This window comes from Panicum virgatum, chromosome 2N, assembly GCF_016808335.1.
Source record: "Panicum virgatum strain AP13 chromosome 2N, P.virgatum_v5, whole genome shotgun sequence".
Lineage (NCBI taxonomy): Eukaryota > Viridiplantae > Streptophyta > Magnoliopsida > Poales > Poaceae > Panicum > Panicum virgatum.
Window position 1 is genome coordinate 65,177,838 of NC_053146.1, and position 17,690 is coordinate 65,195,527.

General features: G+C 47.5%; 2 protein-coding genes across 2 annotated transcripts; both read right to left on the minus strand.

Moving 5' to 3' along the window:
• Window positions 1–157: 157 nt before the first annotated feature.
• LOC120658567 (pectinesterase QRT1-like) lies at window positions 158–3,263 on the minus strand. Its single transcript, XM_039936833.1, has 5 exons — window positions 2,599–3,263; window positions 1,923–2,112; window positions 1,604–1,810; window positions 807–1,042; window positions 158–521 (listed from the first exon to the last, which is right to left on the minus strand). Exons 1-5 carry the CDS (start codon window positions 2,934–2,936, stop codon window positions 374–376), a joined length of 1,119 nt encoding a protein of 372 aa, XP_039792767.1. The 5' UTR covers window positions 2,937–3,263; the 3' UTR covers window positions 158–373.
• A 1,301-nt stretch (window positions 3,264–4,564) lies between these two features.
• LOC120658633 lies at window positions 4,565–6,954 on the minus strand. The gene is made up of 3 exons (XM_039936905.1): window positions 6,607–6,954; window positions 5,927–6,145; window positions 4,565–4,867 (listed from the first exon to the last, which is right to left on the minus strand). The coding sequence occupies exons 1-2, from the start codon at window positions 6,865–6,867 to the stop codon at window positions 5,927–5,929; spliced, it is 480 nt and encodes a 159-aa protein (XP_039792839.1). The 5' UTR covers window positions 6,868–6,954; the 3' UTR covers window positions 4,565–4,867.
• Window positions 6,955–17,690: the final 10,736 nt, after the last annotated feature.

A 17,690-nucleotide genomic window follows, 5' to 3' on the forward strand; every position in this document is an offset into this window, starting at 1 on the left:
GCCATCTATTAGTGGCATCCTGGATCCGAAGTTCTGAACTTGCCTGTACTAGAAGTATGAAGCCATGCCATGATCTCATCATTTTGATTTTCTGTTATGTTAGGCTTGAGGTCCCTAACAGAGGCAATGTCACATGCGAACTCACCTTGCCATGATGGACGGGGCCAACAAATCTCATCTCAGTATCTCACCACATATATGGACGTGTCAGGTTTGTTACATGCCTACTAACTAAGCTGCTGCTAGGTACATTATCTGCACTGAACAAGACCGAAGAGAGAGGAGTGCGATGAAGAACTTGCAGGATCTACAGCTTGGGCCATTGCTCGCCGTCGACGAAGCTCCGACCGAGGAACCACCGAGCTTGATGACTCTACAGCCTGAGCCACTGCTCGCCGTTGATGAAGCTCCGGCCGAGGAACGGCCGCGCCTCCTCGTAGGTGAGCGCCCGGGACCAAGGCACCCGCTGCCTCGTGCTCGCCCCTGGACCCTTGCAGCTGTACTCCCCGAACAGAACCGTCCTGTCCAAAAAAATGACCCAGAAATGTCACTCTCTGACGAATGCTGCGCCGTACTATCGTTTTTGTCAGGCTTGGAAAGCCGGCAGGTAACAGCCGAGTCACATGAGGTAACTAACTGCATTTCCTTGTAAAGACTGTTTGGTGAATCCGTCCTGCCAGGCAACTACCTACCCACTTCCTATGAATCTGATCGTCATCAGGTTAATAGTAAACAAGTTCAGTGAACTGTAATTGTGATTAGAGCAGTAAAAACAATTCCATGATGGAAGTAGAAGCGCTACTCACTTTGTCCTTGACCGGTCGCCCCAGTCGCTCCAGCCCTGAGGCAAGACGATGCCGCTGAGGTCGCAGTAGGAGTAGACGACCCTGGCGTACCTGCCCCACGCCCGGCCCAGGTACAGCGTGCCGGAGCCGGTGAGCCGGCACCCCACGAACGAGAACCCGGAGTCCTCCGCCGGCGAGCTCCGCTGCGACGCCGCGATGGCGCCGTAGCCCGTCGCCACCGCGTGCAGCGTGCACCCCTGCGATTTCGCTGCAACGTTCAGCACCAAGGAGGAGGAGGAGCAGCGGGACATCGCTGTCATTGCCACTTGGGCTGGACAGTTGTGCCAAGGGTGCGAAAAGAATGTGACCACCGAGTCTGTCAAGGTTTTGAGCATGGATTTATGTACGAGTGCTCGAGCCTCGTGCAGGGCTAAGTGCCTAACGACATGATTCCACTGAGCCGGCTAGGTAACCTAAGTGCTAACCCTGTGTGCCCAAGCGGAGCATTCCAAGCTAGACACATAGAAAGCGAGACACCAAAAGCCAGAGCATTTCTTGCTGCAAGAACTTGAAGTGGCAGGGTTGGTGAGTGCCTGAATGGTGATTTTTCTGATGGCAACGTGACACCATTGATCAAAAGGGAAAGAAGAGGCGTGGTGATGGGCAAGCTAATGAAGTCAGCAATAACATCAGTAGTGTGGTCAAAACATGGGGGTTTGTTTAGGGGGGCGCAGAATGTCTGGATATCGAAAAAAGATCATGCGTGTTTGTCTCTGAAGAAAATTGAAAATTTAAGCAATTTTTCTCTTGCTACCGACCTGGTACAGGGACCTCGCGTTCCCAAAAATGAAATCGATGGAGCCCTGGATGTCGCAGTTGTAGAGGTAGTGCCGACCGATGTTGTCGAACAGCGTGTCCTGCGTCCCCAGGATCCTGCACCTGTACAGCATGGTCTTGTCGCCGGACAGCCGCAGCGCCACCGCCTGCTGCCCGACCGCCCCCGGCGGCGCCGCCGGCGCGGAGTTCTGCCGGTCGCCGGGTACACAGCACATTCATGTAACCAGAGGATCAGATCGTGCATGCACAACCACAGCCGCTTCGGTGCAAGATTAACAGAGGCTAGGCTCGAGCACGTACCTCGAAGGTGATGTGGCTGGCGCAGAAGTAGTCGGCCTCAATGGCGACGGAGGCGGAGTAGAAGGTGCCGACCTGGTGGCCGGACGGGTCGATGTCCGCCGCCCTGGCGTTCCAGGTGATCACCGTGCGGCCGGTGCCCATGCCGATGAGCGACACGAAGGGCTTCGTGATCGGCACCGTCACCTTCTCCCTGCACCCACCCGCCATTGCACGCCATATTCACATTTCTTACAAATTATAGTGCAAGAGCTTTTGCTATGCAAAATAGATTTTTTTTTACCAGATTAAAGGAAGCAATGACCAAAATTAGCACCTACTTGTCATGCCTACAAATCGCAGTTGACACCCTACATGACGGTGCAGGGAGTTGCTTTCAAGTCTTAAACACTGAGAAATATGAAGAACTGCTACTAGTAGAAAACTGAATGAGCTGACTGTCCAAAACAAGCAAAGCAAAAAAGAAAATTCAAAGAAAAAAAGATTGAGAAGAGTTACAGCTAAGCAGAGAGAAGAGGCCAAGAGGCAAGAGAGGGAGAAGATCGAACACACGTCGTGATCACTTAATACCCCATTAACGCTGAGGCAGTTACTAAAAGAGAGGAGACGCCGGACGCGGTAGTGGAGGCGGAGGCGGAGGCATAGCAAGCGGCGCGCCGCCGCCGATCACCCAACGCACCTGTACATGCCGGGCCTGACGAGGATCTTGACGCGGCGCCGGTTGCCGAAGGGCACCATGTCGACGGCGCCCTGCACGGTCCGGGAGTGCCCCGTCCCGTCCTGCGACACCACGATCGTCTCCAGGTCGTGGCGTGCTCTGGACTTCACGCCGCCGCGGCCGTCCGACACGCCGCGCGGCGCGGCCACGGCGGCGGCGGCGGCGCCCGGGATGCTGAGGTCGTCCCACGTTATGAAGCCGTCCGCGCCGGCTGCTGCCGTGGGGACGGACGCGGCGACCAACAGGAGGACGACGACGGCCGCGCGGACGCAGCGTAGCTCGCGCCCGGCGGCGGCCATGCGCGGCGCCGTGCCCCCCAGCCGCGGACCTCGCTCGGGTCAGGCTGCCACACGTCGAGTACTACTAGCGGAGAGCTAGTCTCTCTCGGCTGATCAGCTGCGCACGTGCCGCCTAGCGGAGCTCGTGACAGCTACGGCTAGCTCGGCCGACGGCGAGGTGCGATCACTGGTCAGGGAATGGATGTAGAGTGGTGCAGTGGCCGGGGCGGGGCTGTGATTGTGTCGCGCCGCACGCCGCGTTGCATGACATGGGAGCGGTGACGACGACGAGCCGATGATGATACGAGGGGATGGGGAAGAGGACGGAATCGGAATGCAATGGAACCGGAACGCGAGACGTTGGAGGCGTGACTGCGTGAGGAAGTGGTGACGCCATTAAATACGAGGGCCGCGCCGAGCCGAGCCGAGCCCGACCGACCGCCCGGCCGGCCGGCCGGCCGCGCTAGGTGCCTAGCTAGCTTTCCCCCCTTGATCCTGCCTCCGCGCACGCGAAGACCAGGTCTGTTCGCTGAGAAATTCAGGGGGAGAGGCCACCGTGCCATGGAGTTGTGTGCACGCCTGAGTCTGCTGCGTGTTCTGTTTGGCGCCACGGATCGGAGGGCCATTTCGTTCGCAGGATCTGGAGCTGCTTGGCGTGGCGGTGGCGTGCGCGTAGATCGATGGAGCCTTGTTTGGCCGTGTCAGTTTGCAACAGTTTCATGCAGGGCGGATGCGGATCGCAGGCAGTGCCTGGCACGCGTCGAGGCCCCGGTTTGTTGGCATGGAATTCAGAAGTGCTATCGATTAGAATTCTTTTGTTGGCTGAACAACGGAAAGGTTGGTCATGACTTGTGCGCGCGAGGGAGGCGAGCATTTGTTTAAAATCTGCGGGATTTTCAAACTCGTCATGGATTTTTCAGAGAAGGGGAGCCGGATGGGGGCAGATGGCGAGTGGTTGGTTCAGAACGGTTGGGTGGAATCCAGCACGTTCACCTCTTCTCCATCCTGCTCATCTGCAGCTCCTGTTCGTGTCATCATGGGTAATGCCGTGATGGTTAACCTCCTCCTTCCTTTGACCCCGGTTCAGAAATGTTCCGGAGAAGGACGCGGCTTCAGGCGGGGCAAAGTTAGCAGCAGGCAGGGTGCGAGTCAGCGTCAGTGTTCCTCTCGAAATGGATTCGGCAGAGGAGCATTACGTGCTGGACCTAACAGCGTTGGACCCTGCCAGTAGTGCCAGATGGTCAATCTTGTAGAGCTTCTTTGACGATTGGGACTTAGGAGGAGGGTGTTCCGTGTTGGGTGAGATTTGCGATGCAGGGCTTTCGTTGTTTTTTTTAGGACCCCGTGGTCAGAGTCGGCGTCAGATTTCTGCGGATAGTGGCGTCAGTTCAATCTAGAACTCGATCAACATATGAGAGTCCCTACTCCCTAGTCTGGTTGTCTGGTCAGCTGGTGGTGCCTGAATGGTCAAAGTTGTGTGCGTGTTCTGGCCCTGGGCCTGCAAGAGCTATCCGACCATTTCAGCCCATGAACTGGCTGGAAACACCCGTCAACCTCATCCCCTCCTGCTCTGTCGAAATCTCCGGGAGTTTTCACCACAAGTCCACAAGGAGAATTGATCAAAAAAAAAAAGTCCACAAGGAGAAGAATGCGAAGCAAAAGGATGTTGATGCCCAAAGTTCTTACGTTCTCAATATGTTCAGACCTCAGAGTACAACCAGAGCGGTTTTCATTTGCGTGAACAATACAAGAACAGTGGATAAGGAATGGTAGGTAGCTACAGGCAAATGCATTCTTGCATCGACTAGTTTAAAAAAACTCGAATTGCTGTGATGATCCGAGTTTGCAAGTGATCTTCAGATCCGATGGCATCATTTACAGGGACCAAACGATCTTCCCCTTCAGCTTACGAGTTCCAGCTCTTCCAAAGGTTCATCTTGTTCTGCTACTGCCTGAGATGATCAGACACAGAAAATTCAATATGTATCCCCTAATATAGACAGTTCAACAAGCTCAAGATCAAATGTTGCAATGAGTATTGCTTCAGAAAGAAAAAAATTGCAATGAGTGATGCACCGAAGCAAGCAGGGTTACATTCCATGGAAATCAACAAAGAATGCTGCTAAATCGGCAGATTATGGTATTTGAGCTAGTGAGTGACTCGGTGAAACAAGCAACATTGCAGAAAAACCATCATGGAACCCTATTTACACCAGCACTATATGATAGTCTAGGTAAAGGTTAAGGAAGTAACTTGAATCATGACTGCATGATTGATGTTTCATCCTTAATCGTTATGCTATATCTATTACATACAAAAAAACGGGAAGTTTACATCAAGCACATAATTCACTTACATTATCAAAGTGGCATCAAGCTTAACAGACCATGTATGCATAATTACAAGCACAACATGTCAAAAGTTACTTATAGGAACTTTCTATATTTTTCCCCGTTGAGAAATTTGAAGCACCTATACCTACAATTTTCATGTTTTTGTCAGATTACCACCTATTCTTTTGAGTTGGTAATTTACAACCAAATCTTCTCTTTCTCTTACCTATATACCAAGTGCAGTTTATCATAGAAATTTGGAAACTAGAAGTAGTATTTCAATACGTGACTTTTCGAAATATACATATGTTTGCAATAATCCAATATTGCAGGTACATCAACTGGAATTGAGAAACTGGGATTTCAGATTGCAATAGATAAATCTACCAGCAAGGACAATGGGCAATGAGGGAGTCAAACCATTAACAGAAATGGAATATGTGATCAGATGAGATACAAGTCATAACTACAATTATGTGGCAGCTTTGTAATGCATCTCAAATTTTGGTCTCACTTGCAGATCTGGATTCAGAAAAGTTAACAACAGTAGCATGAGCAGTAACTTATGAAGGTTACAGTAATACAGTATTGATCTGAATATCTGATGGCACATCTAAAAAAGGAGATAATATTTACATATAGAGACTAAGTTTGGAGATAGGTCAATTCGTTCATACCTAATTCTTATTCCACGACTGCTCAACCTCAGGCCTATGGACTGACATGCGAGCAATCTCAGATATAGCCGCATCAGTAGCCTGCGTGTCATCACCCGCAAGCTCCTCATATGCAGCCTCAAATGCTTCCTGCCAGAACTGTGGAAGCCGAACGTGATCGCCCGTGCGTGTGTAGACATCCCACATCCGGCGCACTAGCTTTTCCCTTTGCTCCATCTCCTGTTCAATCCTCAATTAGGCAAATTTCAGTTTTTGCCTTCACAGCCCAAAAGCATGACAAGTGAGATGTTTTTTTCTAACACTGTAGGAAACAATTTAGCCAGCTTCCAACTAACATAAAGTTTAGTTGACGATAACGCGAAGGTGTTTATCAATAGCAGTATAGCACAGAATTAATCCTATCCAAAATCGAGAAATATATGAGCAGATGAACTGAAAGAAGATGGACCCTTAACCAGACAATTACCTCCTACTTTTTTCCCGACTTAAGCTACATTTATCTTCATTTAAGGTAAACTCTAGAAGTAATGCGTTTCCTTTCCTTTTCCTTTTTGCAGTGCCAGATAGTTAGTGGGATGCATTTACATTTTACATATCAGAAGCTAGGAGCGGATCGATAGGCAGACTAGCGGCAAGATCTAGCAGCAGCAGGGAGAATGGAGTGGGTTGATGAGCCGTACGAGGGGATCAAGTTCGTCGATGAGCGGATCGCTCGCGTCCCCGAACGTAGCGGCGAGCTCCCCGGAGGACCAGCGCAGGGTGACGGAAGCGGCGAACATGGACCAGAGCGCGAGGAGCGCGCTGGCTGCGAGGGCCCACGCCTTGTACCTGCCCTTCCTGAACAGAGCCGCTTCGCCAGACGAGATGGGGATCGAGATCTTGGTCGCCGCTGCCGGCGTGGGGGAGTGGGGGCCGTGGTGGTGATCGACGACGGCCTTCATAGCTCCGGGCGCGGTAGGAGTGGCAGCGGGGAGAGTGGACTGTGGCCTGTGGGGGTGAGCAAGTGAGGAGAGGGGTGCTGCCGTGGTGGTTTGAGATGCTGACAGTGGGCCAAGTTACAACTTATCCAGGATTAAGTGGTGTTTATTTAATTTAATTTTTTTTAAAAAAAATCAGCACATACGTTATTTGGAGTTTTAATTTTCTCGATGAGCCGTGTTATTGTAGTGCCTTTTGTGACGATGCAGTGGGCAGAGTTTATGGAAATTGAGCCTATACACTCTAGACTTTTAAACTTCTCTAGTAAGTGGTTTTATTGCAATATCTATAGTTCATTCCTTACCTGATCTCAATATGCATATGAGAAACCACTTTACATTTTCATTAATTTAGAGTCATTTTGTAGCTTGTGTGGAAGCTAATTTTAAAGATTCCAATTTAAATGCTATAGGTGGAGATGCATTTATATTGTTAGTAATCAACTACTGCATTTGAGTTGGAATTGATCTCTCTCTCTCTCTCTCTCTCTCTCTCTCTATATATATATATATATATATATCTCTTATAGTTTCTTTTCTTCGCTTTTTCCTTGATTACATGTTTTCCCTAACACGATACTAAGTTATGTCAGTCCTTTCATGCAAGATTAAGGTATGATTAAAGGTCTTGCTTAAACAAAGGAAAATAACACAATAAATAGAAGAAAATGTTTCTAAAAGCATCGATTTTGCACAACATCCAATTTAAACTCGATTTATTAATGTAAGCTTGAGCAATAAAAGGAGCTATAGTTGGAGCATGACACTAAGGATCAAAGCAGATGCCCTGGAATAATTTGAAAGAAGAATGCAATGGAGTTTTGTAATAGCACTAGAACAGCTGGAAGCTATGTAGCGTCTTGATGCATACAAGTTGGCTCAAATGTATAGGAAGGTGCTTGGTATACTGCACACGCTGGCTTTAGAGAATTAGGACCCATCCTCCTTTTACCTATTTTAGTGTTCATTTTTGTTTGTATTGTGTTGATATTCCTTTTTTAATTTAGCCCAAATGTTGTTCACTCTTGTATTTGTTCTTTCTTTCCAAACATCATTTTATATATTTTTAGGAGGACATGATTTTGCGGGGAGCCAGAGGTTAGAGTAGCTCATGTGTCACCTGGACACTAGGCATCAGGGCACTCTGCCCCGGTCGGACCGTCCTCCATTCTAGCGAAAGCATGTCCGACGGAATTTGAACCCAAAGTCTTACTCCAAAGCTAGAGTAACTCTAGCCTATCATTCACAATTTTATCCACTTTAGCTCTTGAAGGAATCTATATATCCCATTGGTATTTAAACATCTAAATTTATGCCTTTTGCAGTGTAACTATACAAATGCAACCACATGCATGAGTCTGCAATCTGGAAAAATTTACAAAAAGATCCAACAAAGCTTAATCAACTGGGAGAACACACATAAGAAATATTAGAATCGCTACACGAAACTTCTACAAACTTTATTTTAGACCTTAACTACTAAACTGTCAGGAACTACTCTTATAGCTGCAAATCGAGCGATGGAAATCTACAAAACCATTGATTGAATAAAGAGCAATTAGCTATGTTGGATTAAGACCAAATTTATGTTGTTGAGTGAAACAATCTGGTTGACCATACACATCGCTATTTATTCTGAAGGAGGTGTTTCCAACAAATCAGAATATCTGAAATTGTTAGAGAACAAACTCTCAATAAGGGTCCGTTTGGGAGAGCTTTTACAGTTTTACAAGGTTTGGCTTCACTTTTTATGCAAATCGAGATATTATATTGGAAAACCATTTTATCGGCTGGCTTAAATATAAACTAAAAGGTAGATGAAGCTTTATTTTTCTGGCCTTTTCATTTAATTTCATCGGTAAAATCATTTTAGAAGATATCTTCCCAAGGCCTTGTTTAGATGTGTCGTGGCTCTAGAAGGAGGGCCACAGCCGGGTAGTGTAGTGCACCCGCCTAATCCCAGAGGGTGGTTACTCAGGAAAGCGCAAGCGATTCGTCAGATCTACTCATGAAGCAAGAACACAAGAACACTCGGGGATTTAGAGTGGTTCGGGCCGCCGGAGCGTAATACCCTACGTCTACTGTGAGCTGTATTGCTCTTGTGTCTGTGGATGAGCCTATCCTCTGCCTCCAAGTCCTTTTTTTTGACCTGAGTCCTTCTCTAACGGGCGTCTCCCTTTTATAGCGCAAGAAGGACGCGTACACAGGCGTTGGACCACGACAGGTGGGCCCAACAAGGATGTATAGTTCACCACGAAAGAGACATTAATGGGTCTACAGTGATTGAGAATCTCTTGCCGGATACGCTTCATCGCCCTGTAGACTCTCTGACCGAGGGGGGCCTCCACCTGTCCCATCGGTGAGGCGCCCGTTGAGGCAGCGTAGGTTGCGGCGTAGACTGTTGGGTCTACCGCGCATGCGTTATGATGGGCAAAGCCGAGCTGTCGTGTCTAACTGGCGTAGCAGACTGACGCGCATGGCGTGGGCGGCGCCAACGGCTGCACTGTGCGCCTTGGTAACGCGCGGTCAACAGTACAGCCTGGCAAAAGTCACCTCGGGCTCTGCTGCGGTAGAGCGCACTTACGTCTCCCGCATTGAATGCGGTAGCTGGGCGAGTCTTCCCGAGGAAGCTTCGCGGCCGCGCGCGCGTGCCTGCACCTGTGGACACGTGGCGGCTCCGGACCCCCTAGGCGGGGTGTCTGTTCCCTCCCCACTGAGGGGTCCGGGACCCCGTGGGAGGTCCAGGGCCCCCGGCTGTTTTGGCTGAGTGCTCCTTTTTCCGGGACACGCGACGTCACCGGACCCTTCCCTAGCAAGGAATGGGTCTGGGGCCGCTGACCGGGTGAGAAGGGCTTCGGACCGCGGGGGTCCGGCTGCTCAGGCCGTCAGCACGTAGTTATGGATAACTACGAGGCTCTCGCCTAGACACAGCAACACCTCTGGGCCATGTGGTGACACCGGACCCATCCCCGAGCGGGAAGCGGGTCCGGGACCGTTGGTCCGGTATGATGGAGTCGGACCGCAGTGGTCCGGCTGCTCAGCTTCTTAGGGTGTAGTTACGGATAACTACGCGAGTCTTGGCACAGTAGGAGTGGGTACCCCAGCTGCAGGGTACCGACAGAGGCCCCCGGGCCCGCTTCGGGAGAGGCAACGAACCCGCAGGTGGGGCCACTACTGTGAGCACCTTGGCTGCTTCTGGTGCCCAGCGGTGCGCGCCGCAAGGGTTTTGTCCTGTGTCGTCCATCCTTTGGGTCACCTGCTGCATCATCACATTTGGACCTGCACATGACTCAAGGTAGATGCTTAGTAGCGTGCCCACGGGTCCCAAATGCTGTTGGCTGTGATCCTTTGAGATAGACAGCTAGGCTCAGTGAACGGAGCTCAAGGGGCCGGCCTTTAGGTTAAGAGAAAGTCCGGACCTCCAGGTTCCCAGTCCTAGGTACTACGGCACTCGTTCACAGGAGGTGGTGCGTGCAGACTTAGGGTACGGAACCAGGCTAAGCGGCTACACGGCTCCGGACCTCCCCGGAGAATGAGTGCGCTTCCCTGAACCTGCAGGTTCCCAGGGGTCCGAACCCCTCTCTTCCATGAGGGGTCTCGAGCTAAGTCACTAGCTAGCCAACTCAATTCGGACCAGAATCATCGCACAAGATTAAGAAGCCACGTGGGGATTAGCGCAAACAGAATGTGTAGATTGAAATTGGAATATAACATCCTTAGAGGCGAACTGAGAATAAACTTTTCCTTTATAACTAGATGTACATGAGATGTGTGATGTAAGCCAGAACACGGGTTTATGAGGCCGGAGCTGTCCGGACCTCCGGGCCTCCAATCTTAGGTACTACGGTACTCGCCCTAGGGAAGTAGAGCATGCAGCCTTAGGGTACGGAACCAGGCTAAGCGGCTACACAGCTCCGAACCTCCTCGGAGGGTGAGTACGATTCCCTGAACCTGGTTTGCAGAGGTCCGGACCCCTCCCGGGGGAGGCTCACCGGACTGGACCACATGGAAGTACTACCTAGTTACAAAGGAAAAGATTTTATTCCCTGCTAGGACTCCAAGGGTAGGACTTACAGAGATGTAGAGTCGGGGGTGCGACCGGAGTCGGCTTTCTGCAGGAGAGAGCCACCAGAGTCGGCTTAGTGCGACCGGAGTGGGCTTTCCGCCGAAGTGGGCTTGGTGCGACCGGAGTCGGCTTTCCACCGGAGCGGTGTGACATCCCAAATTTTTAAAATACTAAGCAAGAAATAATAAACACAGAGTCATGCTTAATAAACAAGAACAATTCAAATTATGCATTTCTTTTGGGAAATAATATATCTGTGTGTTTGAATATGCATGTGTAGGTGTGTCTATGTGTATATGAAAACAGATGAAAAAATGATGTTCTGCACATGAAATAACGAGTTCTTCAAATCACAGTTTTTAAATATTTAATTTATCTTTCAAATTGTAACAAACAAGTTTTCAAAATAAATTTCAAACCGAAGCTTAAATGGACTTTTGCCCAAAACCAATTTTATAGGTTTTCGAATGACGAACAACTTTCGTGTTCAAAGTTTTTCGATTTGCCATACAAAAATGGGACAAAAAGTTGAATTCCGAAGCATATAGGACATTTTCAAATGCACCCAAGTTTCCAATTTTAAATTTCAAACCATTGCTCAAATGAATTTTTGCTTAAAACGAAAGTTGTAGATCTCAAAATTTTGAGCAAGTTTGGTATTCAAAAGTTTTTCACTTGACCCTTGGAATAAGGAGAAAAATTGAGTTTATAAAATGAAATTTTGAACTTTGCTTTAATTACGAAATTGCCCTCACCACCATCTCCCTTCTCCTCTGTTTCACGTTCACGGCGTCGCCGTCTCGCCGCCGGCGCAGCCACCTGGCCGGCCACGCGCCGAGCCCTCGGCCAAACCCGCCTTCGCGCCCCCGGTTTCGCTAAAAACCAGCCCTCCCTGGCGCTGCGCGAGCGTGCCACGCGCCCTCGACGCCTCCCTGCCCGACACGCTGACGCCGTGCGCCGCTCGCCGTCGTGCCTTTGCCGTCGCCCCTGCCCATCGTTCCCCAGCCCAAGTTGTAACACCCCCATGTGTTTCATTAGCTAAACCAGGGTCATTAGCGCCAAATCATGTACCCTTAACCAAGAAACGTCGAAATAAATGCATGTGTATGTATGTGTGTATATGTGTATATGTGCATAGGTCAGGAACCTTAAACAACTTTTAACCCAATGCAAGTATGCATATGAAATTAAATAGGCATCTCACTAATGTTATGATAAATCAAATGCTAGTTGAAGTCAAAGGGAGAAAATGAAATTTTGCACATGAAATGACGAGCCTTTCAAACCACAGTTTTCAAACATTTAATCTGTCCTTCAAATTTTAAACAAATATGCTTTAAAAATAATTTCTAAAATATAGCTCAATTGAACTTTTGCTTAAAACCAAAATCGTAGGGTTTCAAATGATGAACGACTTTCGTGTTCAAAATTTTTCAAGTTGCTATACGAAAATTTAAGGAAAATTTTGAATTTAAACTTGAATAGGGCAATAATGTACCTTCCTCAAGAATTTAAATTTAACTCTTTAACTAGGCTTCAAATGAGTTTATGTCTGAAACAAAAGTTGTAGAATTTTAAATTTTGAACAACTTTCGTATTCAAAATTTTTCGATTTCATGTGGAAAATTTTGAGAAAAATTGAATTTTGACTCGGTCAAATCTCTTTCTCTCTCTACTCTCTCTCTCCCTCCCCTGTTCTGCACCGGCCGAGCCGAGGCCGCCGACCACGCACCGCGCCCTCGCCGCGCCCCGTCCCTGGCTTCTCCCGAAGCCTCTCGGCCTCTCCACGCGGCACTACCTCCCTGCGCGCACGTCGAGGATGGCCACTCGACACGCCACGGCGACGACGCGCCGAGCCGTGCCTTGCACCACCTCTTCAGCCCGCTTGCACGCTCGCCCAGCTCTCCTCCCTTCCTTTTGCTTCGCAAGGAAGCCCCCTACCTCCCCCTCTACTCTCCTCCCTGCTCCAGGCGCCCGGCCGAGCTTCCCCGGCGTCCAGAGCCGCCATTAGCGCCGCCCCTCCATAGCCGCCGTGGAGCTCACCCCTCCGGTCTCCCTCCGCCCCGAACGACCCCCCAGCTAGCTCCCCCTCACCGCCCTGAACCTCCTGCACCCGGCCACCCCCTCCTTTTCCCGCCGGAACGCCGCCGCCGCGGTCCAGTCCGCCGCTGGCCGCCCCTCTCCGCGGCGAGGCCACCTCCGTCCACATCCGCGAGCCCCAAGACCCTCCAAAGGTAGCTCTTGTGCCTCTCTCTCTTTTCCCCTGTGAAGCCCCCACCGCCGGCGACCCTGCGCGCCGGAAATGGCGCCGCCGTTCCTCCCCTGTTTTTCGGCCAGGGGCCTCCCCTGAGACGGAGCCAAAACTCCACGGGGCCAAGCTTAAAAACGCCATGAACTCAAAACAGCAAACTTTGAAAATGCCTAGAAATTCGTATAAAATGAGAAAAATGCAAATCTTAATGTTTTGGAATCCTTGTAACAATATCTACAAGTTTCGTTACATGCACATATTTATTTTCTGTCTATATTTTAATCTAGGAAAAAGATTAGATTACATAGACTATAATTATTCTAGGAGTTATACTCAGCATCTATGGGTGATTTTTGGCTGGTAGCTAATACATGCCATGCTTAGTTTTGTGTAAAAATTTGAGCACCATTTAACATCTGTAACTAGATGAAACCCTAGTCTTGGCTAGATCTAGTAGAATAACTTACTTTTTATTTCTGGATGTTCTTTTATAGATATGTGTATGAAACTTTTTCTGTGTACTTAAAATACTAAATGAACACCTGTCCAAGTTTCATTATTTTTAGATTTGTGTAGCTAGTTGTGTGTTTTAATCTTTAAAAATGGTGCTAAATTGTTATAAATAGTTGTTGCATCTAGAAAAATCTGAAAATTTTACCATGGCTCAGTCTTAAAAATACAAGCTAGAATACAAACTTTGAGAGCCAAAAACACTTTGTAACTCTCTGTACTAATTAGTCTTGTTATATGTGAGTTAAATTTGTCAATTTTATTACTCCTGTTTTATGTCTAGAAAAATTCTAATAAATTTAAAGTATGTTTAGCATCGTATGTAGACTCCTCTTTAAAAATTTGAGATTCAAAAGTGTTGTGGTTTAATCTGTGTAAATTCATCTTGATCCTAGCATGAGCTGTTTTTTAGTATGTTTCAAGCATCCATGCTTTACTGTTTTTGCTTGAAATTTTTACTGCAAGTTTCTGATCTGATGTTCTACCTTGTGTAAAAGTTGTAGTTGCTGAAACTATTTTTAACTTATGAAGTGTTGAAACCCAACCCTAGATTCTTTTATGAACTCAAACGTATTAGATTTTACTCTATAAACGATTGCCCAGTAAAATATGAATGCAAGCGTTTCACTCTTTAACTTCGGGTTTTGTTTGAATTACAACTTTATAGTGAAGCAAATAATAAATTATTGTCGTCACACAACTCATACATGTGCATTTCATATAGATTCGACTACTCTTGCTGACGGAACATACGAGTTGGTGCCCGAATCCGAGAGTGAGCAGCGTGAAGCTCAAGTGACTCTAACTGAAGCTACGAAAGACCCGAACTCAAATCCGGAAGAGCCCAAGACTAGCTACGCCCAGGAAGGCAAGCCCCGGAGCATGTCCTACTATTTTAAATTTATGCAACTTATTATTGTTCCTATCTACTTGTGCATTTAAGTTACAGGAGTTGATTGGAACCTAAGTTGCATGATCCTAGGTACCTATGCTTGAACACTAAAATGTGTAGGTCGCTAGTTGGCTATGCTAATGGTTCGGTAGAAGTCGAGTGATTTTCTGTCACTCACGAGAATTATAGGAGTTGGATGTTTACTACCTGCTGCAACTATAAGGCCTACGGGCGGGGCTGTGGTACTTGTGATGCCCCGTCTGTTTAGTGAAATTTGATAAGGCCGCAGTGTGTGGTAGTGGTGGTTAAGCGTTTGAACGTACTAACCACATGCCGAGAAATATGGTAATCGGTAAGCATAAGTACCTGATTGGCCCGGCAAGTGGACTTTACTTTCACCTTCTTTGAACGTCGTTTCTCATGCGCGCACATGCAGGTGCAGAGTCGTCGTACTCTGTAGTCGAGGACGGTGACCCTGACCCACAACCCGGAAAGAAAGGGGAAATGTTGCAGTGTGACTCTGGGAGTAACCACGTGACGTGTGTTTAGGTCTGCCTTGCAAGGTCAACAAATTTGATTCGAATCGTCCGCCTCTCACGGATAATGGGACTGCTTAGCCCTTTTGCCACATAGAGTAAGAAGTGGAACATGATGATGATGATGAATATGGTTGATTGATGAAAGGTAAATATTTTTCACCATGTTTGTTATTGCTGTTCGGCAAAACAAGCCCCTCAAGCCAAAGGCCTTGCATGTCTAGATAGTGGGCTAAGTATACCCTCAGTTGGGTAAGCCTTGCTGAGTATTAGTGTACTCAGCCTTGCTTGTGCCTATAATTTGTTTCAGGGGAAACCTTTGAGGATATGATGCCAGTTTGACCTGGCCGTGCACTCTCCCGCCTGGTTGGTCCGTGGAATGGGAAACGTCCCCGGCCAATGATGACAAGAATGAGTGATGTCATGAATCGGGCTTCATCGTGACACCCCTATCGTCGTTAGTTCTCGTGTTTACTTTCTGCTAAAATAAAAGACTCTGGTGAACTTCTTTTATGTTGGCATTACAAAGCACTTTGTTAAGTATGAGACTTGGTTTGTAATCCTAAAATTATGTTAAACTCTCTGTGTTGTAATATATGATGTAGTGTTGTAATCTCTGGACTCGCCTTCGCATGAGTTATGCTGCTTTATTCGATCCAGGTTTAGGTGGTTTCATCGGAATTTTACACAACGGGCTGCCGATGTGCTCCGTCTGATGTGCGAGTTAAACCTAATTGTCTTTGCAATGATGGTTAGCGCACTTAAGTCGCTTTATATAGCTCTTTTAGTTCTGAAAATTTTATAGCAAGCTTATATTAAGGAATACAATCTTCAGTTAAAAGATCATTACCAACACTTACATTGCCTAGCCTGGAGATTTATTTTTGTGTAGAAATGCTTTTTTCTGTACTAATATAAAAGAAAAGCAACACACCCAGCTCTTTTATGAGTTAGTATAGATAAAATTCCTACTCTATAAATGACTGCCCAACAGGAAGAAAAAGAAAGTAGTAGCACCCTCCAACTTGAGTTTGGTTGATCTCCATCTATGTCAAGAAATAAATGCATTATATTCGTCTCATACATATGCATTCATATAGAGCCGACGAACCTACCAGACGGAACGTACAAGTTGGTGTCTGAAGCCGAAGCAGGTCCCAGAGAAGCTCAAGTGAACTTCGCAGACGCCGTTCAGAATCCGAACCCGACTCCCGAAGCCTCTAACTAACACCGACCTAGTGTTAATCCCAGACAAGCCCCGGAGCATGTCCTATCTATTTTAAAATTTATGCAACTTATTATTATTCTTATCTACTTGCGCATTTAAGTTTACAGGAGTTGCTTGGAACCTTAGCTGCATGATCCTAGATACCTATGCTTGAACACTAGTATGTGTAGGTCGCTAGTTGGGTAGGCTAATGGTTCGGTAGAAGTCGAGTGATTTTCTGTCACTCGCGAGAATTATAGGAGTTGAATGTTACTACATACTGCAACTATAAAGCTCACGGGCGGGGCTGTGGTACTTGTGATGCCCCGTCTGTTTAGTGAAAATGGATAAGACCGCAGTGTGTGGTAGTGGTGGTTAATTTTTTAAATGTACTAACCACATGCCGAGAAATATGGTAATCGGTAAGCTTAAGCCGACGAGTGGACTTTACTTTCACCCTCTTTGAACGTTGTTCTCATGCGGCCACATGCGGGTGCAAGAAGGCTCACGACCCAACGTACTGTGGCGTGGATTCTTGTAGTCGAGGTGGGTGACCCTGATCCACAACCCGGAAAGAAAGGGGAAAAGTCGTGTGGGTGACTTGGTTCCCATACGTGTGTGTTAGGTCTGCCTAGCCAGGTTAACAAATTCGATTCGAATCGTCCGCTTCTCACGGTTTAGGACTGCTTAACCCTTCTGCTACATAGAGTAAGAAGTGGAAGAAGATGATGATGAAATTGGCTGGTTGGATGATGAAAGATAATTGTTCCCACCATGTATGCTATTGGATAGATGCTCACTTAGAATGATTAATTGAACTAGAACCTGGAAGCTAAAACCTGAAATTAAGGATCTACTCTTTATTGCTTTTCGGCAAAACAAACCCCTCGAGTCAAAAGCCTTGCATGTCTAGATAATGGACTAAGTATACCCATAGTCGGGGTAAGTCTTGCTGAGTATTAGTATACTCAGCCTTACTTGTGGCTTTGTTTTTCAGGTGGTACATCGGAGGTTACGGTTGACGTCAGGTACGGGCTTCATCATGACGTCTGGTTTCGACGCTAGACTATCGTTCGTGTTTCGTCAAACTCGAACTATGTTGTACTTTTATAAATTCAAACTCGGTTTGTAATAATAACAATTAGTTTTCATATTCTGCACCGTAAAATTTGTGGAATGTTGTATTCTCTGGACTGCTTTGTCGATCCTGTTTCAAGTGGTTTAATCGGGATTTTACCCGACAGCACTGCCGGATTACTCCGTTTTAAGTGCGTGTTAACCCTAGCCGTTTCGGTGATGGTTAGCGTACTTAAGCCGAATTAATT

What these genes read in the sequence shown, in the direction of transcription:
- LOC120658567 (XM_039936833.1), bottom strand. Translation starts at nt 2,936, where the DNA reads ATGGCCGCCGCCGGGCGCGAGCTACGCTGCGTCCGCGCGGCCGTCGTC. An exon ending in GTCAGGCCCGGCATGTACAG is followed by an intron (nt 2,113 to 2,598) that starts GTGCGTTGGGTG and finishes GGGTGGGTGCAG; the next exon opens with GGAGAAGGTGACGGTGCCGA. An exon ending in GGCGACCGGTCAAGGACAAA is followed by an intron (nt 522 to 806) that starts GTGAGTAGCGCT and finishes TTTTTTGGACAG; the next exon opens with GACGGTTCTGTTCGGGGAGT.
- LOC120658633 (XM_039936905.1), bottom strand. Translation starts at nt 6,867, where the DNA reads ATGAAGGCCGTCGTCGATCACCACCACGGCCCCCACTCCCCCACGCCG. An exon ending in TCGACGAACTTGATCCCCTC is followed by an intron (nt 6,146 to 6,606) that starts GTACGGCTCATC and finishes AGGATTGAACAG; the next exon opens with GAGATGGAGCAAAGGGAAAA.